The following is a 25,187-nucleotide window of genomic DNA, read 5'->3' as shown; positions in this document are numbered from 1 at the left end:
GGCTCCCTACATAGTCCAGGGTTGGTTTTTTTTTGTTTTGTTACTTAAGCTCCTGGCTTAGGAGCATCAAGTAAAAAGAATAAGAAAAACAGACCTAAGCTACACATTTTTCTGTCTCTTATCCCCCTCCTTCCCATTTTCTCTTTATCTACCTTCATACTGAGGTCAAAGCAGCCTCACATCTAGGAAAATCCTTTTTATCTCAAACCTACATTGCAAATTTTGGCTTCAATCTGGCAGTATACACCTTGAGTCCCACCTACAATGGTGAGAACCTAGACCTGGACAGATTCAGGTTTACCTTTTTCTTCCCTTCAGCATCCCCTCTAGACATTATTGAATGACATGTGCAGAGGAAAATCAAATTTCAGCTGGCACCAGATCCAGACCAGAAATATTACTCTAGATTTGTATATTAATAGGAAAAGCATTCAAATTGGCCCCTTGCACCATGTTCATTCTTAGGAATGCACTTTCTTCCAAACTGCACTGGAGAATTTGATGTTACTAATGTTAAAATGTGTATTATGCTAGCATTGAAGGGCTTTTAGAGATCAGATCCTTGAAGTGCTACACACATCTACTAGAGGATCTTGTAGAGCACTGAGGCATACAACAGCTCCATATCCATTTATTACTTTGTTGACCAGTAGCAAGACTGAGAAGAAAAGGTAGATTTTTCTCATCTTCACTTCAGTTTTCTGTCTCTGGATTACACTGCTCTTTCAAATTTTTTCTGCTTTTTGGAAATGCATTCCCCCATCTCACATCTATTTTTTGGGCTGCTTACATTTTATTAGGAACAGAAGCATGTGTCCCATGGGATGGAGAGGCAGAAACCCTGAGTCTCTTCCACACTTCTTATTTTTATAGATGAACTTAAAGATACATCCATTCTTAAAAATTCATGCAAGTCTAGCTTGCATGTAGAAATAACATGACCCTCAATTATTTTCACTGATGGTTGTACTTAACATCAATAAATACCCTCCTTTTTTATTTAGGTTTACCAATCACAAAACATTTCCTAGATTATACATGGCTATAAAACATTTGCAGTATTAAGCTGCTAGGAGCTGGGCTCTGAAGACTCTGATAGTTTAAGCCTGCTCCCAGTGTACTGTTACACTTAAATGCGTGTCATTAAAACACAGCTAAGTTAATAAAAAGGCTGCTTCTATGTTTCAGTATTTCTAACTGTAGTATTTATTCTCCCCTCACCCATTTATAAAATCTTCAAACATTTCAACAGGACCAAGAACCAGAACAAAATTACTTTTTATTATAGTAAAAAGTGTCTGGCCTTTTTCAGCTAGGTAAAAAGTCATGAGAATTGTTCTCTCTTACCTTCCAAAAATGGAACCTCCCACAAGCTGGAGGACACCAAAGGCTGTCTGGAGGTAGCCAAAACCCACTGAATCCAAACCTATGCTCTTGGCCAAGTACTAGAAAAGAAAATAACAAACAAGAAAACAAGGAAATGAGGTATGCTATATTTCTGAATAAAGACCTTACTCTTTTGGTTGAGAGCACTACAATTCCAAACAAGCACTCCCTGCAGTTCCCCATACCTACAGATGAAATCTTCACTGGGTCAGACACAGGCTGCTGAATAAAGACCAAAGTCTCCATCTCACACCATCAGCTAATGAAAATCAGGGGGATGTGATCAAAACCATAAATTTTGTACCAGGTAACAAATCTGAATCACCCTTTACCTTTACAGTCCAACATAGCTGAACATATTCAACTACTGCTAAGGGGAATGAGGTAGATCTTAAACAGATTTCCTGCCTCCAGACTCTGCTCCTGGAGCAGCCCAAGTACCTCATGATGACTGTGGTAAGGTCTTGGAACTGTTGTTTAATCAAGGAAGCTGGAATCATTGTAAGCACAATGTGGGCAAAATATTGCCTTTACTTATATCTGGACAATACAGCCACAACATGGTCTTGCAAAAAACCCACAGATGCACACCTTGAAAAGACACAGTCTTATGGGGTTTCTAATTTAAGGGACAGCTAGCTCTGATTCATGGTTTTGTTTTGTACCATCTGCTGAGAGCTGTTTAAAACTCTCAGCCAAGGTCAGCTCTCAGAATGTGTGGAGGTGCTCCAATCTAGCCTGCTTCCACAGTACGTGCTGTGCCCCCAGGTCCCCAAAACTCCCCTAAAAGATCGGTTATCAACTACACTGACCTCCCATAAGCAAACAGCCTACAGGCTGAGGGCACCGTGGGCTTGTTTAGTCCTGGAAGAAGGAAGCAGCTTCTCTCTGGAGGCAAAAAACCAGCAGAATTCTCCCAGAAAGCATGGGCTCACCAGAGACAGGTGAATGGTCACATCATATATTGCATAGGCATATCCAGGGGCTCACGAGAGCAGGAAAGCTGCCACAGAGCAGGTAGAATAATCCAAGGGTGCTGGTCAACAGCCAGCTGAATATGAGCCAGCAGTGCACCCAGGTAGCCACTAACATCCTGGCTTGCATCAGAAATAGTGTGGCCAGCAGGGCCAGGGAAGGGATTGTCCCACTGTACTTGGCACTGGTGGGACCACACCTTGAATACTGTGTTCAGTTCTGGGCCCCTCACTTCAAGAAAGACATCTGAGGTGCTGGAGCACATCCAAAGAAGAGCAACAAAGCTAGTGGAGCGTGTAGAGCATAAGGTGTATGAGGAGTGGCTGAGCGAACTGGGGTTGCTCAACCTGGAGGTTAGGAGGCTGAGCAGAGATCCTGTTTCTCTCTACAACTACCAGAAAGGAAGATGAAGCAAGGTGGGTGTCAGTCTCTTCTGCCAAGAAACAAGCAATAGGACAAGAGGTAACAGCCTCAAGTCGTGCCAGGGGAGGTTTAGACTGGGTATTAGGAACAATTTCTTCACTAAAAGGGTTGTCAAGCACTGGAACAAGCTTCACAAGGAAGTGTTGAGTCACCATCCCTGGAGGTATTTAGAAGATGTATAAATGTGGCATTTAGGAACATGGCTTGGTGGTGGACTTAGCAGTGTGTGGCTTATGGTTGAACTCTGTGATCTTAAGGGTCTTTTCCAATCTAAATGATTCTATGATTCTACAAAACCAGGCAGAAAAGTCCAGTGAAAAGAAATGAATCCCACTCATGGCTGGTTTATTACACGCTCAAAACACTCCACCTCTGCTCTGAAACCAATGATTTCTGCTGCCTGCTTTTGGGTCACCCTCCCACTACAAGCAAGAAGATAGAAACCACATTAGCTCCACCCAGAGCCATCAGGCCAGGAAAGGTCTCTAGGTGATACTGCAGGACAAATAATAAACTCGCTTTTACTGCCTGGGCATATGCTGAACACAGGCACAGTTTGCTTACTAGGCAGGAATACACTTTCCTCTCTCTTGCTAGAAAATCTCTAGATAGCTTTCCTGGAAAACTACATAGCCTAGCACTGAAGGCAAGGTGTGCTGTGAAACAAGATAACCCATACTCACAGGCAGGATTCCCATCTGCATGAAGATGAAGGTCAGCTCTATGGTTACAATCACATAGGTAGCAAGGATCACTTGTCCCTTCTTGATGTCTCCTGAGCAGCTGCTCTCCCCCAGGGTCTTGCTCTTCATTCCCGAGGCTTCTTCACCTCCAGAGCTGACTTTTACATTCATAGTGCTCATGGAACAATTTACTGCAGGCTGATGGGCTGAGAAATGCCACAAAGGTGCTTTCTATCGGGGAACATGAAGCATCGATAAAGTGCAGAAACTGTTGCATGCAGTTCAAAGCTTACAGTGTAAAAGGTAATGAGTCAGCATGCCAGGGATTTATTCTTTCTTTCTGTCTTTGTTTCTTTCCTCCCCTTGCTTTCTTGCCAGGCAGGATTAAAGGTAGCCATGCATCAAACCATGGATCTCATTCTTCAGCTTTATCCCAGTTGGGCTCATTGCTTCAAGTACCATCCAAATGAAGACCAGCTTGAGAGTCCCAGCAGAGTAAAAGTGGACATTGACCCAGACAAGAACACGTGACAAAATCTTCAACTCTTTAACTGTTTAACTTCTTTTGCTTTTATTTCCTCTGGTGGCTCAGAAGAGATGACTGTTGTAGTTCTTCACAAAAGGCACTTTGATTTTATTTTTGGAGGTTGCAAGTGAAGCTTACAACAGAATAGCTATTTCCAAGTCCTTTTGCTTCTTGCAGTAGATTTACACAGATCCTAGAACACACATAGATCTTACATGCAGTTAGAGGTGCTCTCATCAACATCTCTACTTGAGCCATTTTCCCTCCTTCACCAGGTGCTGCAAATTTATTATAGGGAGACTGAACTAGCAAACGTTCACATGTGACTTCTCTCAGAATACAAATTACCAGCCAATGCCAGAAAAACAAAAAAAAGAATAAAGCATCAAATCCACACAAATAATGAGGCTGACTGCAAAGTGGGGAATTAAATAAACACAACTCATTTGTCATTTGGGGGTTTTATTTGCTTGCTTGCTTGTTTACTTAGGGTTTTGTTTGTCTGGTTGCTTGTTTACTTGCTTAGGGGTTTGTTTTCTTACTTGTTGAATCCTGGTTTCTTATTTGTTGAATTCTGCTAGAGCATTGTCTTTATTTTAAAGAGAAAAAGAAAGCAGAGGTCTCAATGCCCTGATTCTGTAGAATCACAGGACTTTTGGTAGTAAGGGATCTCAGGAGATCTCATCTGCTCTCCTGCTTGAACATATCAGTTGAGCTGTGGCTTTTTCTAGATAAGCTTTGAAAATCTCCAAGAAAAGAGATCTGCCCCCTCACCGAGTATGTGGAAAGAAGGTTTTCCTAATGTGTAATTTGAATTTTTCAAGCTGTGGTTTGCGGCCATTGTCTCTCGTGGTATCAACTGCCACTACCAAGAGGAGTCTGTCTGCATAATTTCTGAGAGTCTGTCTGCATCATCTCTGGAGCTGTCCTTCAAGTAGTTGCAGGTGGCTGTTAGGTCACCCCAATCTCCTTTGCCAGACTGAACAAGCCAAATTCCCCCCACCTATTTCAAAGACTACATACCCTAGATCCCTGACCTTCCTAGTAGCCCTCCAATGTGTCTAATCCAGTTTGTCCACAACCCTCTTGAACTGGGAGGCCCAACACTGGGTCAGCCTCAACAGCACCAAGCAAAGGCAGACTAACAACTTCCCTGGATGTTCTGGCCATGCTCTTCCTCAAATGGCCCATTACATACTTTACCTTATTCCTGATGAGCATGCACTATTGGTTCACACAGCATCACCATCACCCATGGTCTTCATGCTAGGATTGCTACACATCCAGTTGGTCCCCAGCTGTCATTGATGCATGTGGATATTCTGCCCCAGGCTTAGGGCAAATTGTCCCCAATTTCAACTTGCTGAAAACCTTGAGGCTTTGGTTGATTCATCTGTGACACTTCAAGCAGACTCTCCAGTATTGACCATATCAACCAGTCCCTCTGATTCAGTAACACATCTGCTCAGAAATAGAGGGATGACTCACTCTGAAGGCTGACACAGGCATATCAATACAGGGACACAACACAGACATTTGCTGGCTCGGATCCAGCATGGTTGCCAGGGCCCCCATGCTTCCGACCAAGCCCTGGGAGAGGGAACTATAAGATCTCTGGGCACACCTTGTTATTCAACACATGTCACCACAGAGACCCAGGATTTGGTGAGGGCTGCCAGGCCCTCCTGGCGAAGGAGGGAGATGACCAAAGGTTTAATGTTTCACCAGGGGTGGATACCATATCTCTGGAGGCTGAACAGAAAAACCCTTTTGCAATCTCAGCCAGTGCATTAATAAAAAAGCACCTTTAAAGCATGACTTTCCTAGAGGGATACCAGCACTCAAACAGACCCAACAAACAATGCCCTAGAAGCTGTACCTGTTACTTAAGAAGGAAGATTACCCAGTGTGTATCCCAACTTAGCTGAGGAGCAGTGCTCAACATTTGGTTCATCTCAGTGTGAAACAATGGATTTGCCTGCACTTGAACATCCTGCAGCACAGCACCAACATCATCACTCTCTGGTTTGTGCTGGACAGACAAATTACCGGCACTGAATAGAAGAGTAAAATTAATGACAGAACTCTGTTTATGAGGGTTTCGAGACAACCAAAAAAGCAACTCATGCAAATACAATGTAAAACACTGCTTACAGGAAACATTGCTGACTTGGACTTGAAAAGCATCAATGTTTTGACTGGTGAGTTTGTCTCAGCAGCAACTGGAAACAGATCCCAGCAAGGCTACAGAGGGAAACAATGACTTGCAGATGCAGCCACTCGCCACCAGATCGAGCCTCATCCTGTCCAGGACATGCAGTGCAGACAGCTAACCACTCAGATTTAGCTGGATTTTACTGGCATTGAGAAGGGAAATAGAGTAAAAAAAGAAAAAACCCTGGAGTTCAATTTTCAGCCTCAGGGGTAAAAGACACAGTTCTGAGAGACAGGGACCTAAGCTCAATGCCTGCTATGGAGGTGACCATGGAGAATGAGCTATGATCACCAGATTTAGAGTACGCACCCATACCTGTGGCAAGTGTGAGAGATGGCTGGAAATGCCAGAGAAAGAATCACTGCCTCTTGGGTATAGCAGAGCCCTCATTTCCCTTTGCAAAGAGAAACTGTATTTCTATGGGCTGTGCTCTGGGAGTGTGCCAGGAGGGACATGAGGTGCAAGATGAGTAGTTACAAGTATACCTTGCCTTCCTGCCCAAGAAGAACCAATGATAACCCTTCCTTTCCTTGCAAGAAGACCCCCACGGCCCCTCCACCATAACCAGAAAGGTGTGCAGATACTCAACAAGAGACATGTAAAGCCTTTATGGATACACAGCCCTTAGGGAGCTATCGTTCTGGTGATGTTTCTTAAGATTTACAATACAAGAGAGGAAATGGAAGAACTATCTCAAAGCAATTCCCCAACAGTGGGAATGCTGAATTGCCACAATGACGGAAACTGCTTAATACCAGCTATGGCTGGTGGGAGCAATCAAATCCACAGGATCTAGCCCTATTGCTTCTCTTCCCTTGACCCTGACACTGAGGGAAACAGCCTCATTTGTAGTCTGGTGAAAGATTTATACAGTTAAGCAAATAAGAGCATAGACAGCCTGGTAATACCAAAATTATTTCCCATATTTGTTGACTGATTTATTCCTTTGTCTAATTGTGAAAGCAGCTCACTAATGAATGGAAAAAGACTCCACATGGCCAGCAAGAAAGAGCCTTGTTTAGTTTACAAAATAGCACAGTCTTTGGGGGTTTTCATAAAAAACAACAGAGACAGTCCAAATCGGCAATGAAATCAGATTCCCAGTGGCTGCTGAACTCTTGGCTTTTTCTATGTGTGTATTAAATTACAAAAAGCAATTATTTATAATTTGTTTTTATAAAAATGCTGGTGCGCTTATTCTGCCTGGCAAATTATTTTGTGAAATGGAAAAGGCTATTGTTCATTCTTTTGGTAAAGTCTTTGTTACTTAGCATATTAAACTGAAAATGACATTTTATCTGAAATATGGCTGGTTGTTATTAACTTTTTAAATGGTAAAGTCCCAAAGCTCCAGCTAATATCGAGGCCCCTTTTCATGCTCTGCAAACAAAAAAGAGGTTGAGACTCAGATGAGGGGAAAGAATTAGATCCTCTTTGTCTTGCAGATGGGACCCTAACAGAGGGGTTTAATGACCTCCCTGAAATCACAGAGGAAGTCTGTGGAGGAGGCTGGAGTCAGACTCTATCATCCCTTGGATGCCAGTCCCATTGTTTAACCACACGGCAGTTTCTCCTCTCTAATATTCTGGAAAAATTAAACCAAAAGAGAACATTTCTGAATGCTGGAATTTGACAACAAAATATGGCAGAGACTGTGTCAATTGTAAAAGAGTTTTGGAAAAAAACTGTGGCCCAAATTCAGGAGAGTTACACCAACATGCCCAAATAGGAAGAGAAAGCTTAGTTTTTTGTGCCCATCCAGTCTCATTGGCTCCAGCAGGATCCTGTCAGGGAAGGAGCCTCTCGTGCCTGCTCACACTGAGTGGCACCTTGCTTAGGATGACCTCAGCTCAGCCATAAGACAAACCTCTGGAGCCATAGCACAGGTGCTGCTATGGCTATGGCCTACCTCTACCCCAAAATCTCTCCTGAGCAAACAGAAGTCCCTCAAGTTTCAATGAGCAGCTGCCATGCAGTGGAGAAGGGCCACTGGGCTGGCCCTGACCTTCTCCTCCAAGCCAAGACATCAAATGACAGCAGCCTCTACTGGTCCACTATGCTAGGACATTGAAGAATCAGCAAGGAAAAAAATGTCTCTTCCCTCAGTGAAAGCCCAGGTCTGCTGTGTAAACTCTCTCCTGGGCAACGGATGATCTTCCCTGGACTCACCATTCTTCCTAATGCTCAAGCCACACTTGTAAGCAAGCATGATACAGCCATATATGTAGGAAACTGATTAAAGGAGTGGTTATATCATTGGCTTCTTGGCAGGGTCCATGCAAAACTGCACAGGCTAATAAGCAATGGTGACAGCCCAAAAGCAATGGATACTTCTGCTGCCTCTGTGGTTGTGTCTTCAGCTTACTGGCATGTTGGCGTGAATGAACTCCAGACGATTCACTGTTGGATAATGGATGAAGTCCTGGTCTCCAAGATATACACAGTGCATTGGAAGTCCAAGTTTTATAGCCAAAGAATATGCTAGATGTGACAAAACTGGATATACACACACACATAAAGCCTCATACTTAGGCTGCAGTATGCAGTATTTCATTCAGTTGGTATTATACAGCCACCTTCTGGAATCACAGCAATGTCTGGAATGTAAAAGCTGTTTATCATTTAAATAACATTTAAGCCATTATAATTTATATGAGAATTGTAACTGCTGGGGCTGTATGGAGCTTCTTGTTGTGGTTTGCCATAGGAATGCTGCAGATTTCCTCTGCACACATTACATTCTGCACACAATGAGAGCTCCAGACATTTTCAGCCAGTCTTGAGCCTCCTGCATTTACCAAAACATTTTCCTGTGTCACAATCAAACAATTGCCTGATTTGTAACTCTCAAGCATTCAAGAGACCACAACAACACAATGTTACAAGAATCTCTGTTGTTTAGCCTTCCAGCAAAGCTATACACAGCACAAACAAAATATGGATGTTAATTCAGTTTCTGCTGATGTATGTTTCTGTGTAAAGCAACTAGAGAAAGGCAAACCATGTATCTGTAAATCCCTGCACATCCCAGATACAGCCTCCCCACACAGAGGATATTTTCATCAAGGACCTGGATGAGGGAACTGAGTGTACCCTCAGCAAGTTCGCTGATGACACTGAACCGGGAGGAGTGGCTGACACACCAGAAGGCTGTGTTGCCATTCAGCGAGACCTGGACAGGCTGGAGAGTTGGGCAGGGAGAAACTTGATGAAATTCAACAAGAGCAAGTGTAGAGTCTTGCATCTGGGGAAGAACAACCCCATGTACCAGTACAGGTTGGGGGTTGACCTGCTGGAAAGTAGGGAAGGGGAAAGGGACCTGGGGGTCCTGGTGGATGGGAGGATGACCATGAGCCAGCAATGTGCCCTTGTGGCCAAGAAGGCAAATGGCATCCTAGGGTGCATTAGAAAGGGTGTGGTTAGTAGGGCAAGAGAGGTTCTCCTCCCTCTCTACTCTGCCTTGGTGAGGCTGTATCTGGAATATTGCATCCAGTTCTGGGCCCCCCAGTTCAAGAAGGACAGGGGATTGCTTGAAAGAGTCCAGCGCAGAGCCACAAAGATGATGAAGGGAGTGGAACACCTCCCTTATGAGGAGAGCCTGAGGGAGCTGGGTCTCTTTAGCTTGGAGGAGACTGAGGGGTGGCCTCATCAGTGTTTACAGATATGTAAAGGGTGGGTGTCAGGATGATGGAGCTAGGCTTTTTTCAGTGATATCCAGTGGCAGGACAAGAGGCAATGGGTGTAAACTGGAGCATAGGAGGTTCCACGTTAACATCAGGAAGAACTTCTTTACTGTAAGAGTGACAGAGCACTGGAACAGGTTGCCCAGGGGGGTTGTGGAGTCTCCTACGTTGGAGATATTCAAGGCCTGCCTGGACAAGTTCCTGTGTGATGTACTCTAGGTTACCCTGCTCTTGCAGGGGGGTTGGACTAGATGATCTTTTGGGGTCCCTTCTGACCCTTGGGATTCTGTGTTACATCCTCAGACAAAATCTTACCTGCTCAGGGTCAGGGGGCACATGCTCCTTCCCAGCCTTGTTCCAGGCCTCCCAGCCTGGCCAGTTTCTCCACATGGACTTGGGACCTGCATGGAGCCCAAAAGGGATGTGGAGGAAAGGAGACAGCTGCCACTGTGCCCAGCTGGCTCCATCCACTACTTGGGTAAGGGACAGCCCTATATTGCAGATAATCGCTTCCTGTGGATGGCAGAGGTGGGTTGAAGGCATCTATAGTCACACAGGGCTGCGTTTATCAGCAGCTCAGATGTGGCAAAAAGCACAGATATGGCTAGACCCCTCTTCATGTATCTAGAACTCTAAATGCCTTCTCCAAGGCTCCACACCAGGTCTTTACTATTCTCCCTCTAAGTAAACACCTAATTTCAGCTGAAGTCTTGACTGGGACATGTAAAGCCAGAGCAAACTCCCAAAATTTGCACTGTTAAAACTTGGAGCAGAGAACACACTGCTGCCTGTCATCCAATTCACCCAGGGAAAGCAAAGGTATTAAAGCTCTATAAGACACCAGCCAGTAGAGATATCCACTCTGCCAGCCAGGTCTGCATGCCCTGCATCAGCAATAAAAGCTGTAGCCAGATCGACCTGGGGAGAACAATTACAGACTTGATTTTAGTTAGGAATACAAGAGGGAACAAAGAAAAATCCAAGACTGATGGTTTTTTCTTCAAAGCACCAGAAGGCTTTGGATACCTTTCAATGCTTTATCCTAACCTTCACATCTGCCCTCCACTTGAATTCACCTGAGACAGAAAGAAATCAAACCTCCTTTGCTGGAGATGGAATTTCCATAGGGGATCCTTAGCACTGAGGCTGCAAGGGGAGCCCACTAATGGCTCTCAAGTAGGATATCAGGAATCTTCACAGCAGTTCAGGGACAATTTTCAAGGTAATTAAACTGAATACAGCCCTAGCATAAACAGATAGCCAAGAGATGGACAAACAGAAATCTTCCCAAGAGCAAATTACTAAGAGCTACATTTTTTAATATAGTTTAAAATATTTCTTAAAGCTTGTCCCCACAATGATCACAGAACTGCAACTCCATTACTCTTTGTCACTGAGCAAAGATATTAGCACTTGCCATGGACTTGCCACCAGAAAAGGAGAAAGACCCCCTTCTGAAAGGAGTAGCAAAACCATTTATGCCCTGGAAAGAGCACAGAAAGGGATTTAGTGCTTCCAAACATGCCAAGAACAAGTATTTGCCAGCCCCAGCCAGAGGTGGCTGCTGCTCATGGGAGAGCTGGATGATGAATAGAAATTTTCTGTTGCAATATTTATTTTTGAGGCTTTTTGCTTTGATATTTCTGTCTAATTCTAACCCATTTCTAAGGCCAAATGCAAGGCTGGCATAAACCAGCAATGCCTGCATAGTTCTGGGCTGGACTTGTCACTGTTAGTCTTTGGCACTTAATGTTTTCACGCTCTAGAGAGGGTAGAAACAAAGAAGAGCTCATTTTGAGCACTACTACCCAGTTCATGGGTTCATTTCTGGAACACACAACTCCATACATCAAAGTTCTCATGCATTAAAGCCAGGATCTATCACCTGGCTTTTCAAGAAATCCTGCAAATTTTCAAATCCAAACAGTTGAGAACCAGCCCTGCCAAGGCACCAATGGGACTTGAACACTTTGCAAATACTTAGGATATTTGAAACAAGGAAAAAACACTGCTAGAAATAAGGGGTCTATCCCAGCTAGTTTTCCTAATGCTCTCCCAGACAGCAATATGATTACCTCTATAAAGCTGCCCCAAGGAAGGCATTGGTTTCCTACAGTAGCTGGATCCTAGAGGTTCCTATTAAAACTGACACCAATCTACGCAGCAGCTCTACCCAGACCCCCTCCTTGCTACCTTCAAGTTAAAGCCCAGCACAGGCTAGGGCATGGTGGGTTATATTTGTCCTGAGCCTCAGCAATTAAATCATTTGCCAAATTCAGCTGGATCTGCACAGGTGACATGACAACCACCCTCAATTCCACTGGAGGCACCCTTGGAAACTGTGAGACTGCAGAGGGACTGAGGACCTTGTTGGTCAATGGAAAAATGGTTGTGGTACATGAAAAAGAAAGTTTCTAGATTAAATTTGTAGGCTGTCACTTAAAGAAAAAAACCACATTCTCCCATCTACAAAGCAAGTGCATTTGATCTAGAGAACAATGAGACTCCATAAACATAGCATCTCCAGATACACTTTTTTCCTTCCAGAGCAAACTCACTACTACTTGGCCACTTTCAGCCTAAATGATTTCACCTGGTTTATATTTTCCCTTTGAATATTAATGATGACCAGCTGACTCATTTTTACTTTGAGAAGAGCTGTAAGATTTGGATTAGTTGGCTTGAGGCTGAAACCCTGACCCCAATTCACTGGGAATTTTGCCTCTGATTTCCATGCTGCCAGGATTTAATCTCCAGGTCTTTCATCCAGCTCCTCTTATGCTTTTACTGTTAAGAAAACATTTGTTTCAGACTCCTTTGGTCACAACTATGTTTGAGAATGCGGCTCAAGATTCACACTAGAAGACTTTGTACTGTGTCATTTTGTAATACCTTTGTGTGCAACTACATTCCTGCCAGGGGACAGCAAGATACCTGCTATCCTGCACAGCATCAGGGTTTGGCTTTAATTGCACTTTTATAAAATTAGAGGTTAATCAGGAGACAGGTACAAGTGCCTCTATTTGTACCCAATCCTCTTCTCACTCAGTCCAAAACTCAACCTATGTGAAACTGAAGCTTGCTGCCATACAAACTTATTTTAGCAATAGCACCTACAAGAAGTGGCAGAGCAGTGGCTAAGGGTAACTTCTAAGGCTACATAATGATCTGATTGTTTTTCAGCCTGGCCACAGCACAGGAAAAAATGTAGCTTTCACCTGGTCTCCACCATCCACCAAAGGACATTACAACCACATGAAATTTATTTAGCACCATTCCTGACCACAGCCCAAAGTAGCAGGTTCAGCTTCAATCCAAAACCTGAGAACTGGCTCATTAAGAAATAGCTATGTCAGTGGATATAATGCAAAACATTAAAAAACCCTTTAAGCCAGTGTTACCTATGGTCTTCAACCTCCTTTGCTCAGTTAGGGGATATGGCATTTGGTTTCTCTTTGTATCTGAGGGATGCTGAACACTAGTGGGATTTGTGCCAACTGCTGTTGCAGAAAAAACACATACAAATGCTTAAATGCTACCCCATACAAAATATAGACTGAGCTCCCAACAATGAGTCACAGCATTAGTTGTTCTACACGACATAAATGCGTTTATAGTGCGCTGCTGGATCCAGGTACAATTAACTCCCCACTCTGTAGGAATACATATCGCATTGTGGGCAGGGCAGCCTTACTATAGCTAAACTACTGTAAAATGAATGTGATGAACATCCAAGGAGCATATTGAACCTCTCCCTTTGTATGTTCACCACTGGCTGGGTTATGTTTGGTCCACATTCAAAGTTCACAGCAAAATTAAGGCTATGAATTTAGCAGGGAGATTATAAAATGATTGCTTTTCAAGATAGAGAGCAAATAAAATTTTAGTGCTGTGTCTTCAGAAAGTTACTATGCTAAAAGCAAATTTAAAGCTGTAGGCAAGAAGATAAATGAATTAAAGAATACAAACAACAAGCCAGGGGGTGATGAGAGGGGAGAAATTATCTCATCATGCTGCGTCATCGCATGATATCTAAACACCCCATCACAGGGAAAGGAGGGAGCAAGCCCTGCAGGAGGCAAATAAGTAAAGACAATCCAACTTGGGGAGCGAGAGAAGGAACAGCCAGCTCCCACGGCACCATTACTTTGCTACCCGCTTCTAGGGAGGGAACCAGCCAGAGAAAGATGTAAAGGAGACAGAGATCCTGGGGCTCCCCAGGGCATGCCAGTCCTGCATGAAAACAAGTATGTGTCTTGAGGTCTGAATCCACAACTGCATCTCCTTCTCTTGGATTTCCAGAGCTTGAGCTCCCATTGAGCTAAGCCACTATCCATCATATCTGAGAAGTTGAGGCAGACAGGTGAAGGTCCCTGTGACTGGAAAAGGGGGAACAAAATGCCCATTTTTTTTAAACACAAAAAAGAAGATACAGGCCAGTGAGCCTCACCTCTGTGCCTGGCAAGATCATGGAGCAGTTCATCCTGGAAACTATGCTAAGGCATATAGAAAACAGAGACTTGATTGGTGGCAGCCAACAGCTTCACTGAGGGCAAACTGTGCCTGACAAATTTGATGGTCTTCTACAAAGAGGTTATAACATTGATGGATAAGGCAAGAGTGACTGACATCATCTACTTGGACTTGTGCAAAAGATTTGATACTGTCCTGAACAACATCTGTCTCTAAAAGGAGGAAACATGGATTTGATGGATGGACCACCCGTTTGATAAGAAATTGGCAGGGTAGTCAAACTTGGAGTTGCAGTCAATATCTCTGTGTCCAGCTGGAGACCAATAATGAGTGTTGTCTCTCAGGGTACCAGTACTATTTAACATCTTTGTCAGGGATTTGAACAGTGGGACTGAGTACAACCTCAGCAGGTTTACAGATGATACCAAGCTGAGCAGTGTGGTTGACATGCTGGAAAGAAGGGATGCCATGGAGAGGGACAGGCTTGAGAGGTGAGCCTGCTTGAACCTCATGAAGCTCAACAAGGCCAAGTGCAAATTCCCACACTTGGGTTGGGGCAATCCCAAATGTGAACACAGGCTAGGTGATGAGTGGATTTGGGGGTACTGGTGGATGAAAAACTGAATATGACCTGACAATGTACACTTGCAGCCCAGAAAACCAACTGTATCCCGGGCTACATCAAAAAAAGCATGGCCAGCAGGTCAAGTGAGGTGATTCTCTCCCTCTACTTTGCTCTTTTGAGACCTCACCTGGAGTTCAGACTCAACTGAGACCCCACTGTGTTCAGCTTTAGGACCCCCAACAAAAGAAAGACATGGACCTGTTGAGAGTCCAGAGGAGAGCCATGATGATAATCATAGGGCCAGATCATCTCTTCTACAAGAACAGGCTGAGAGATTTGGGGTTTTTGAGCCTGAAGAAGAAAAGGCTCCAGGGAGACCTTAGAACAGCTCGCCAGTACCTAAAGGTACTGGATAGAAAGATGGGGAAGGACTGTTTATCAGGGAGAGTAGTGATAGGAAGACTGGTACATTTTAAACTGAAAGATTTACATTAGATAGGAGGACAAAATTCTTTGGTGTGAGGGTGGCGAGATAGTGGGACAGCTTGCCCAGAGAAGTTGTGGATAGCCCATCCCTGGAAGTGTTCAAGGCCAGGCTGGACTTGGTTGGGCTTTGAGCAACCTGATCTAGTGGAAGGTGTCCCTGCCCATGGCAGGAGGTGTGGAACCACATGATCTCTTAAGTCCCTTGCAGCCCAAACCATTCTATGATTCTGTGACTGCCAAGATCCCACTTAACAGAATTCTCATAGAATAAATTGAATGCATTATCCTATTCATAAAGCTGTCAAAGAATCATATAGACAGCAAAGGGCTGTCTGCAGGCTGGTGGCATAGAGAGCACTGTCCTCTAGCAAACCTTACCCAGAGGTCTCATGGCGAGTTGCGGGAAAGTGGGAGCATGTTGTTAGGTACATCCCAGCCAAGAGCTCCTGTGATGCCATCCCAGGGAGCTGGACCACGGGAGAATACACCAAGTCATGGGGGCTCCGAGATGCGGGAGGACAACCGGCCGCGGTGGGGAAGAGGGAAGACGACACTCATCGTGCTGGGAACCCAACCGTGAGAGGCCGCGCTCCCACCGTCGAGCGGGAGGAGCGGGGCGAGGTCCCGTGTCTCCCGGCGCAGCCGACATTAGAGGGCACCATTGCCCCGCACACCGGGGACGGCGTGGGGCAGCGCAGCCACCGCCCGGGCCAGGGGCCAGAGTATTTACTAGGTGTAAGCTGGGATCCATCTGAAGGTACTGCTGATGCACCGACCGCTGCTCTTGGGCTTGGTTTTGGAGGAGGCACCTCCCCTCTGCAACAGCCCAGGCCATGACAACCTCCTTCAGGACTCGTTCCAGACTATCAGCATTAAAAACCCCTATTTACTTAAGAAATATGAAACTGAAAATAAGACCTGTGTAATTGCCTCTTCACCACCACCCCCTACAGAAAGCAGAAATAACCTATGAAAAGCTACTCCAAAGCTAATATTACTATGGGTCAAAAGGAAAGGCAAGAGGAATGTCAAAACAAGAAAAATGCAAACCTGTCATTTAATACAAAGAGTGGCAACAAACAGTAGGTATGAGCACAGAGCATGACTTTCACAGAAACAATACAAGCACAAAAGCAGGGAATATAAATAAGTGGCGTAATTAACTCCTGCTCAAATATAACTACACAGCAAAAAAAGAGCCACCCTCCATGGGTATCTACTGAGAGCTCAAAATACTGTTTGGTACCCACCATTCCCAGCCTGGTTTCCAAACTAACAGCACAGTGTCGGTAAGGCTCTCTACACTGCTGTCCATGGAGAGCATCCCACAAACAAGTCAGGCTTCCAGTCAGTCACGAGGGGCCAGATGGTGAGTGGACTTCATCTAGTAAAACAACATGCTGGAAAGAGCAAAAGAAGAGTGTGAAAAGAGAATGCAATCGCCCCGGGTGCACTGGCAGGTCCATCAATAGATTAGGATAAATTCATTGCTACCTTTGTGCTACCCTAATGATGCGCAGCAGCTGGGCTGCAAGGCTAGCTCTTCTTTTAACAACCAAAGATGGAAAGTATAATAATTTTTAAAAATAGGAAAATGAATGAAATAAAGCATTTTCCTGAGATGTTAGTTTTTGCATATTTTTTAGAATGCATCAAAGAACAATTTCAATTGAATTTAAACTACCAGGGTTTTTTTTTCAGGGTTCTGTTCAGATCATCTTTTCCCATTTTAACCCCTGAGTTAGTGTGGCTTTGCCTAGCTATCACATCTCATAATTTGATTTTTTTATGACCATGTCAGGAAATGCACAATTCTGAAATTACACCGGCTTGAATCATTCAAAGCATCACTTTGCTGCTGAAAAAAGCCTCGATGAGAAGTTTGGGCAGTCTGTGCTAACCTGAATTTTAATTGTAATCAATTTATTTAAGCAGGACTCCAAAGTACCAAGCAAAATTGCCACTGGTATAAATGCAAAACTGCAAATTGCTTGTGATCACACGCATAGTAAAAGAGGAGTACAGTACATGGGAGATAAAGTACTGATGTTCATTAGTCTGTATCTCAGATAAAGCAATTATGGAATATAGCATGTTCTGAAATGAAGCAACCACATGCATTTGAAGAATCCTGAGTTAAACATTGTTGAGTGTATAAACAGTAATGGTGTCTAAAAGGAAACGAGAAGGAAGCAGAGCACAAACCTTCAAGCTTCACGGGCCCAACAATAGTTTGCTTGTCTGACAACATGCTGAGGACAATTCCTGCAGGAGATGCTCACCAGCAGACTCCCCAGAAAATGGAGGAGGGCTCCTCTACAGTGCCATGTCATGGAAACCCTGCAACAACCAGCCCCATCAGAATGACAGTGATAAGGCTCTCTCTTTTGTTACCTTCATGTGTTCTTAGCAAATGCCCTTGGTTACTCCTTGCTCAGTTTACAGTGAAAGGACCTGTCTTCCACTATCTGCAAAGCCATCAGGCTCAACACTGGCTCTGATGGTCAACCTGGACTGTTTTCAAACAGGAATAGTCACATGCAATAAACCTCCTGCAATCACAATCCCTTTGCAGTGATGCACAAGCCATAAAGTAGTATTCTTTCCCTCCCCTCACCCTTTTGAAACAGAGCAGCCAGCAGAAATACACACTAGTTAAAGTCATTGTTTTTTCTGACATAAGCAGATATGACTTGGATATTATGAGCAAAAATGTTTCATTCTTATGGGGCATTGTTCTAACCATAGTGGTAATTACTCTGCTCAGTATTCTGAAGCAGGAATTTCTAAAGAAGATAATGGACTTGGTGGTGGAAGTTCTTGGGTAAGATTTTGCGGCTTATGTTAAGCAAACTGCTGGTTTAGAGGATCATAACATACCCCTCTGGCCTTAGAGTTCATGGATTCACTAAATTAAAAACATCTCCCTGTGCAGACAGTATTTCCACCTCAAATGGGCTGGAGATGCTCTGTCTCCACATAGAAGAAAAGCACAGACACTGCTAGAACTGGCGACTGTGAGCTGAAAGTCCCCAAGTCTATGACTACCAGCTTAAAACATGAGTGTATAATGGGACAAAAAAAAAGAATTCAAAGAGATGTGGAACACTGGCAGTGAGGAAGATGAAAGAAAGAAAACCTCAAACATGAGCTGCTTTAACTCCCAGGTGAGCTGGAAGGTGAAGCAGCCTTGAACACAAGGCAACCCCTGAAAATAACTTCCCTGTTCAAACCATAGTTCCTAGCATCCCTCAAGTACTGTGTAAATATTGGCTAACCTCTGAAAACGGTCTGGGAGGACCACGATGTGGATTTTGCAGAGAGCACGCCCATATCTTGCAAATAGCAGGGAAGTTTGCTCACTCGGCTTGCGGCGCAGGAACGTATAAAACCGAGGAGGCAGAAAACAGGAAAGGCGGTTGCTGGCCTCTCCCAGCACTGGGGGAGGATGGCAGCAGGTTCACAGGGACTCCTCACAAAGAGCCCCTGTCTGCGGGGACCCAGCATTGCCATTTGGCTCGTGTCTTGAATAGAGGGCACTTTTTCAGCAGGTTTCTTGGGGAACTTGAGGCATTTTCTCTGCATGGCACATCTATTTCTAAAACCTACATCCTTCATCCTACATCCTGAGAGGTTCGTCTGATGGCTGCTAAGAAAAGTCCCAGCTGAACACTGTGCCATGCTCAACATGTTCCCCTCCCACCCCAGCTTGGCTCAGGACCCACTCCTTCTCTCCCTGGCCAAACCCTTATTAACTGATGCTCCCCTCCTGCTGTTTAAGATGATGCATTTTCAGTGATGAGGAACCATGAGGGCAGGCAGGACCTCCTCCCTGAATGACACCCTTTGGGCCAGGAGACCTCTTCATGGCTACCCTCAAGAGCTGTTTTGGGAATATTTATCTAAACTCCCTGGGCTACCACTATTTGTGAAATGAGAGTAGTCTGCCTGTACCATCCACCAGCAGTCTTCTGTCAGGTGTGACTCTACACCTACCCAGGAAGCAAGCAGCATGTGCACCCTGAAGACATTTGCTGCATCTTCTCTTGACTGCAAAGCTACAGACCTTTCCAACTGAACAGCCCACCTTCACCCGCAGACGTCAGAAAATGATTTCAGGAGATCAAACCTGCCACGTTTCACTGCTCATCAGTCTGAGCACGAAAAGACCCTTCCTCTGCAGTGAGCCAGGCTGCAACCCCCTCTCTGACCAACCCCAGGTCCATGGGTTCAAAACCATAGGTGCTGCTGGTTTTCCTGGCATGGCCAATCTTTGAGAGTACCACTGAAAGTGCAGATGACCAGAGGGCTGTAGCACCTCTCCTATGATGACACACTTAGACAGCTGGGGTTGATGAGCCTGGGGAAGGAAAAAGCTCCAGGGAGACTTTAGAGCAGCTTCCAGTACCTAAAGGGGGCCTACAAGAAAGCTGGAGAGGGACTTTTCAGGAGGAAAGTAGGGATAAGACAAGGAGCTTTAAGCTGACAAAAACATAGATTTAGGCTAGACATTAGGATGAAGCTCTTTACCTGGAGAGGGGTGAAACACTGGCACAGGTTGTCCAGAAAAGCTGTGGATGCCTCATCCCTGGTAGTGCTCAAGGCCAGGATGTACAGGGCTTTGAGCAACCTGCTCTAGCAGGTGTCCCTGCCCACGGCAGGAAGGTTGGAATGAGATGATCTTTTAGGTCCCTTCCAACCCAAACCACTCTGTGACTCTATGAAAATATACCTCGAAGCCTACAACAGCTGTCCTGGCTGCCCTGCACTCTTCACCAGTATGGCAAGAGCAGGAGCCAGTGCCCACAGTAGTGCTGGGGGGCTGCTCTGTCACAGACATTGGTTGACTGTGGAAACAGCATGGAGGAAGATTACTTATTTTGGCCCAACTGGGGGATGAGAAAGGGCTTTCCATGAGTGCAAGGACCATTACCCCTCTTCTTGAAGCTGACACCTGCTTGCAGTCACCATTGCCCCAAGCAGCCTAAAGCTGTGACCTCTCCAGCCCTGCAGCAAGCCAGCACCTGAGCAGGCTCTGCACAGCCAGCATCACCCTGGGGATTAATTTTATTCCCTCTGGGGAATGAAACCATCCATGTTGTCTTTGCTCAAGGGCTCAAGTTTCCCAGCAGCAAGAGCTGTACTTACACAGAGAGTCAGTGTCCCCAAATGTTCAAAGAGTGATACAGGTCCAACCTTTCCCTTTTTGTTTGCAGATGAAAAGCTCACTGTGGTAACAAGGCTCTGAGGCGTGCGTCAAAATCACAATGATGTTCTGGACCCAATTTTAGCACCGTGTCAACTATGCCCCCCCCCTTTCAAACTCCTCCATCCCAAAACAACAAAAGGCAACAATTGCAGTGACCTGCAGAAAATGTAAAGCACAAGCCAGCTGATCCCTGGCAACACAATAGCAAGATTAGTTCATCTGCAGTGAACAAACACGTATTATGTGGGTTTTAAAGTTAGGAGAGGAAAATGCTGTGGTTTTTATGTATTTCTATTCAGTAAGGCTGCAACTTATTACTTCCATGCAGCTGAGAAGCCCTGTTTTTAAAAATAGCCTTCAGCTTGTTTTGAAATCTGCAAACATCTCGCTTTGTTTTGCAGCAGTGTAATAGAAAACCCGAGCCAGAAACGATCCCGTTTCCCTCCACAAGCATCACCTCTCCCGCCCCAAACCCCTGCGCCTCGCGGATGCTGGAAAACCTCCCGGCGACACCCCTCGGCTAAAATAACAACAATAAAACCGATAACAGACACACGCACACCCCCTACACGCTGAAACGGCGACACGGAGGGGGAATCACCAGCCCCGAAAGAGGCCGGAGAAGAACCTCCAGCGGAGCCCAGGTCGCCAGCAGACAAAGGGAATGGAGACGGCGGCGGACGGGGAGCGCCACAGCCCCCCACCCAAGGCCGGGCCAGCGCTGGGGAACGTCCCCTCGGTCCGCGGTGGGGCCGGGCTGGGCCGCGCCAATGCGGCCGGCGGCGGCGCGGCGCTGCCCGCCGCAGCCAATGGAGGGCGTGAGCAGGAGGGCTGCCGCCGGGGGCCGGGGGGTGGCGGGGGGGGACCCGCCAATCGCGGCGGGCCGATGGCAGGGAAATACTATTATGCTAATGGTTGTTTTGCTCGCACTCGCGGGGAGCGGGGTTTAAAAGCCAGGCGGCCAAGGGTAGGGGCTCAGAAGCGAGAGGCAGGGCCGACAAGGCAGCGGGCGGGACGGGAGGCGAGGAGCGACGAGGGTGGGGGCAGCCACCCCGTCCAGCCCACCGCGCCCCATCCCACGTCCTTGCCAGCGGCGATGTCCAACGTGCACCTCTCCGCTGCCGCCGCCGCTCTGGAGCGCCTGTCCGTCCGGCGGGCCCTAGTCGGGCACGGCAGGAGCCCCGTTTGCAGGAGCCTCTTCGGGCCGGTGGACCACGAGGAGCTGGGCCGGGAGCTGCGGAGCCGCCTGCGGGAGATAGGGGAGGATGATCAGCGTCGCTGGGACTACAACTTCCACACCGACACACCGCTGCCAGGGCCCGGCCGCCTGCGCTGGGAGGAGGTGGAAGGCGGCGCTGTGCCCGCTTTCTACCGGGAGACGCTGCAGGTGGGGCGGTGCCGCGTCCCGCTCCTACGGGCGCCCCCTTCCCCGCCGCCGTCACCGCCGCCCCCCGCAGCCGCCGCCGCCAGCAAGGGGCCCGGAGGGCGCCTGAGCCGGGAGAACCGCGCCGCCCCCCGCTACCGCGGCATGCGGCTGTGCCGGAGGGGCCCGACGGCCCGCATCACAGGTGCGTGGAGGCGCTGGGGGGATCTGGGGGCGGTGGGCTCCCCGCCGCAGCGGCTGACGGATCCCCCCCTTCCTCTCCGTCCCCCATCCAGATTTCTTCGCGAGGAGGAAAAGGCCGGCGGAGCCCAAGGCGGCGGCGGAGCGTACCGGCGTCTGCCCGCAGTCCCCCGCCGCCGCCGCCACGGCTGAGCAGGCTCCCCGCAAGCGGCTCCGGTGAGCCAGGTGAGGAGCACCCCGGGGGTGGCCGGATCCTGCTGGTTTATTGCCCTCTTCTTTTTTATGTTTTTCCCTGATTATTTTTCTCCTTGTTCCTCCCCAGACTTTTGCACTACGGCACCCACGGGAGAGGCGCACGCCCCCCGGAGGCGCGGGGGGCGGGGCGGGCAGTGCCGTGAGCAGGGACCCCTCTGCGCCCGCACTCACCGGGAATGGGACCGGGAGAAGAAGCCGGAGCTCCTGCCCGCCGGCCGCGGCCGTAGCAGTGTTAACGTACAACTGTGCAATGTATTACGTTTTGTATAGAAATGTATTATGCCTAATGTGAGTACACTGGCCAGAAGTGTAAAGCTTTAAAAGTCATTTATATGAAATGCTTAATCTCTGCTGAGCTCTCAGTGCAAGAAAAAAAAAGGAGAAAAAAAAACAAAAATGTAAGAAAAAAAGCGAGTGTATATTTGTACAAAACTTTTTTTAAGAGTTATACTAACTTATATTTTCTATTTATGTCAGAAATGTGGATAACTTTGACATCCAATAGCCTTTCGGTTTTTTTTTTTCCTTTTGGTTAAGCCAAAGGGCACTATATTTGCTTTTGTTATTTACAAAATGTAAATTTATTTTTATAGTGGGAATATTTTTTTTTTGCATTCACAAGACGTAGCTCTGAATCAAAATACTTCTTAGACTTGAAAACAAATCTGTTTCAGTGGTTCCTGAGCCGGTCTGTACCACTGCCATTGCAAATAATGCCACAACTTCAAAAACACTAAATAAAAGAAGCCAGGAAACCCCTGCAAGGCTACTTGGTGTGTGCTGTGCCGGCGTCCTCGGGTGGAGAGGAGGGAAATGCGGGGGGGGGGGGGGGAGGTTCGAGGGAAGCTGGGGCTAGGGAGGCAAGCCCGGCTCATTTGAAGCGGGGGGGAGAGGGGAGGGATGCGGGGACGGCGCGTCCACCTCGCCACCCTGCGGTGTGGAGCTGGTGTGCAATCCCAAGGGGAACGGGTTTGTTTTCCACCCTTCCCAGCCCTAAAAGTAAGTGTTTTTGAGTACTGGTGAAGTTCTGCAGCACACGCCCTGCTTCACGCCCCAAATTCATCCTTCCAGCACGTTTTCTGAGATTTTAATTGTTTGTCTATCACCAAAGTTGTATCTGCCCCCCCCCCCCCCCCCCCCCCCCGAAGACCTGATTGCTGAGTGCGGCTACGGCTGCTGCTGCCTTTGCTTAGGACCTGCCTGTAGGGGTGACCTTGGTGGGCTCAGCACTGGATGGACACCCCTGCCTCGGGGGTGAGGGAGAAATTGTCCCCAGCATCCTCTAGCCTTCAAACCCTGACCTGGAGCTCTAAGCTGTGGCTATCCAAGGAAACACTTTCTGGTACCTCTTGCCCAAGCTCAGCAATGATTTACAGGGCAAACACTCAACAGTGCTGGGAAAGGCAGCAATTTCAGCTCCCATAAAAGAGAGGAAACAAATAGGGGAAACAAACAGACAAAATACCCAGAATTTTGACTTTAATGCTTGGGGGTGGCAGTGCTGTCATAACCATGCACCCAAGGCAGTTTGTGGGTCACCCTGTCCCCTTGGTCCAGGAGCAGGTTAAAGCAATGGGATCTGCACACAGCCTCGTGGAGTCAGGGCACATGCTTCTCTCAGGGTCCCAAACCCTGTACTGGCCAAAGAGTGGGGAACAGACCAAGTCTGGTCCTTGATGAAAATGGTGCAAGGATTGGGAAAGTGGAGAGTACAGATGGGGAGCAGGAATGTGGGAGGGGGATGGGGGTCCTAGAGGCACGGGGACCAGCTGGTCAGACTTGTCGTTTTAAGACCCCAGTCCTCACTGTATCACCCCTTTGGAGTGTTGCACCACCACGCAGGACCCAGCAGGTGGGGAGGGACAAGGACATCACTCCCCAGCCCTATGAGCTCTGCAACGGTGATCTTTCATGGAGAAGGGAGGGAGCCAGAAGAATAAGGCTCAGGGTTCATCTGCATCATCTTCCCCTGGACCCTTCAGCGCTCCTCTCTGTTCCCCTGTCACTTCCACCAAGCAGTCCTGGCTGTAAAAGTAACATTGATTACCTCCAGCTCCATGATCGCTTAATCAGAACAGGATTATTTTCCTCGCCTGCACCAGTGGCTGCTGTCTCAATGCGATTTCCCCCCCCCCCCCCTCGCCCCCCCTTTGAAAAGAAAAATAGCTTTTCCCTTTCCTTATGAAAGCCAACAATACCCGGAGTGAGGCAGCTGGATCCTCCAGGATTTATGGGCTTTTCTCTCGCTTTCATGAAAGCAGGTGCCTTTGGGACCTCCATTGTCCCAGCCCCCAACTAATAATAGGACTTTCTGCAATGAAAGATCCCTGCTCCGAGCTCCCAAATACCTCAGCCGGAGGAGCCGCCGCCTGCCCCGAGGTGTGCCCAGCCGGCTCGGGAGGAAAGCCCTAACCCCGGGAAGCGTTTAGGCATGGAATTCTGTTAAAGCAAATGATTCCAGCTCTTGGGCATCTCCCGAGAGGAGCCGGCAGGTTTCCATGCCGCTGCAGGGAGGGCTGTGTCCCACTCACCCCGGGCTCCACTCTTCCTGAGGGTCCTGGGGTACGGGAAGGTGTGCTGCCGCCTGCGCCCTGCCCCACCCAGCCCGGCCGGCCCTCCTCACCCCGGCACAAAGCACACTGCCCCTATTCTTTCGGCCTTTGTAGCCATATGGCAAATCCATGTAGACACAGCCAACATCCATTTATTCAAGCACATAATGTCCCGCAACAGGGAACAATTGG

The 25,187-nt window shown here is 47.1% G+C and overlaps 2 protein-coding genes across 3 annotated transcripts in view; one reads left to right on the top strand and one right to left on the bottom strand.

Moving 5' to 3' along the window:
* SLC22A18 (solute carrier family 22 member 18) overlaps positions 1 to 19,990 on the bottom strand; it is a 79,423-nt gene extending 59,433 nt beyond the window's left edge. Inside the window, exons 1-5 of one of the 2 annotated variants that reach the window (XM_031049077.2) lie at positions 17,621 to 19,990; positions 16,666 to 16,815; positions 5,197 to 5,454; positions 3,468 to 4,271; positions 1,348 to 1,445 (exon numbers count right to left, since the gene is read on the bottom strand). In XM_031049077.2, the coding sequence (XP_030904937.2) occupies positions 1,348 to 1,445; positions 3,468 to 3,647 (278 nt within the window). In that variant the 5' untranslated portion in view covers positions 3,648 to 4,271; positions 5,197 to 5,454; positions 16,666 to 16,815; positions 17,621 to 19,990. The remainder of the gene's footprint in view (positions 1 to 1,347; positions 1,446 to 3,467; positions 4,272 to 5,196; positions 5,455 to 16,665; positions 16,816 to 17,620) is intronic. The other variant, XM_005149193.3, reaches the window with a different exon arrangement.
* Positions 19,991 to 21,504: 1,514 nt separating this feature from the next.
* CDKN1C (cyclin dependent kinase inhibitor 1C) lies at positions 21,505 to 23,212 on the top strand. The gene is made up of 3 exons (XM_034062136.1): positions 21,505 to 22,192; positions 22,284 to 22,413; positions 22,511 to 23,212. The coding sequence occupies exons 1-2, from the start codon at positions 21,511 to 21,513 to the stop codon at positions 22,406 to 22,408; spliced, it is 807 nt and encodes a 268-aa protein (XP_033918027.1). The 5' UTR covers positions 21,505 to 21,510; the 3' UTR covers positions 22,409 to 22,413; positions 22,511 to 23,212.
* The last annotated feature ends 1,975 nt before the right edge of the window (positions 23,213 to 25,187 follow it).

This window comes from Melopsittacus undulatus, chromosome 4 (assembly GCF_012275295.1).
Source record: "Melopsittacus undulatus isolate bMelUnd1 chromosome 4, bMelUnd1.mat.Z, whole genome shotgun sequence".
Taxonomy (NCBI): domain Eukaryota; kingdom Metazoa; phylum Chordata; class Aves; order Psittaciformes; family Psittaculidae; genus Melopsittacus; species Melopsittacus undulatus.
Note: the sequence above shows the minus strand (reverse complement) of the source record. Positions and strands in the feature narration are given on the sequence as shown.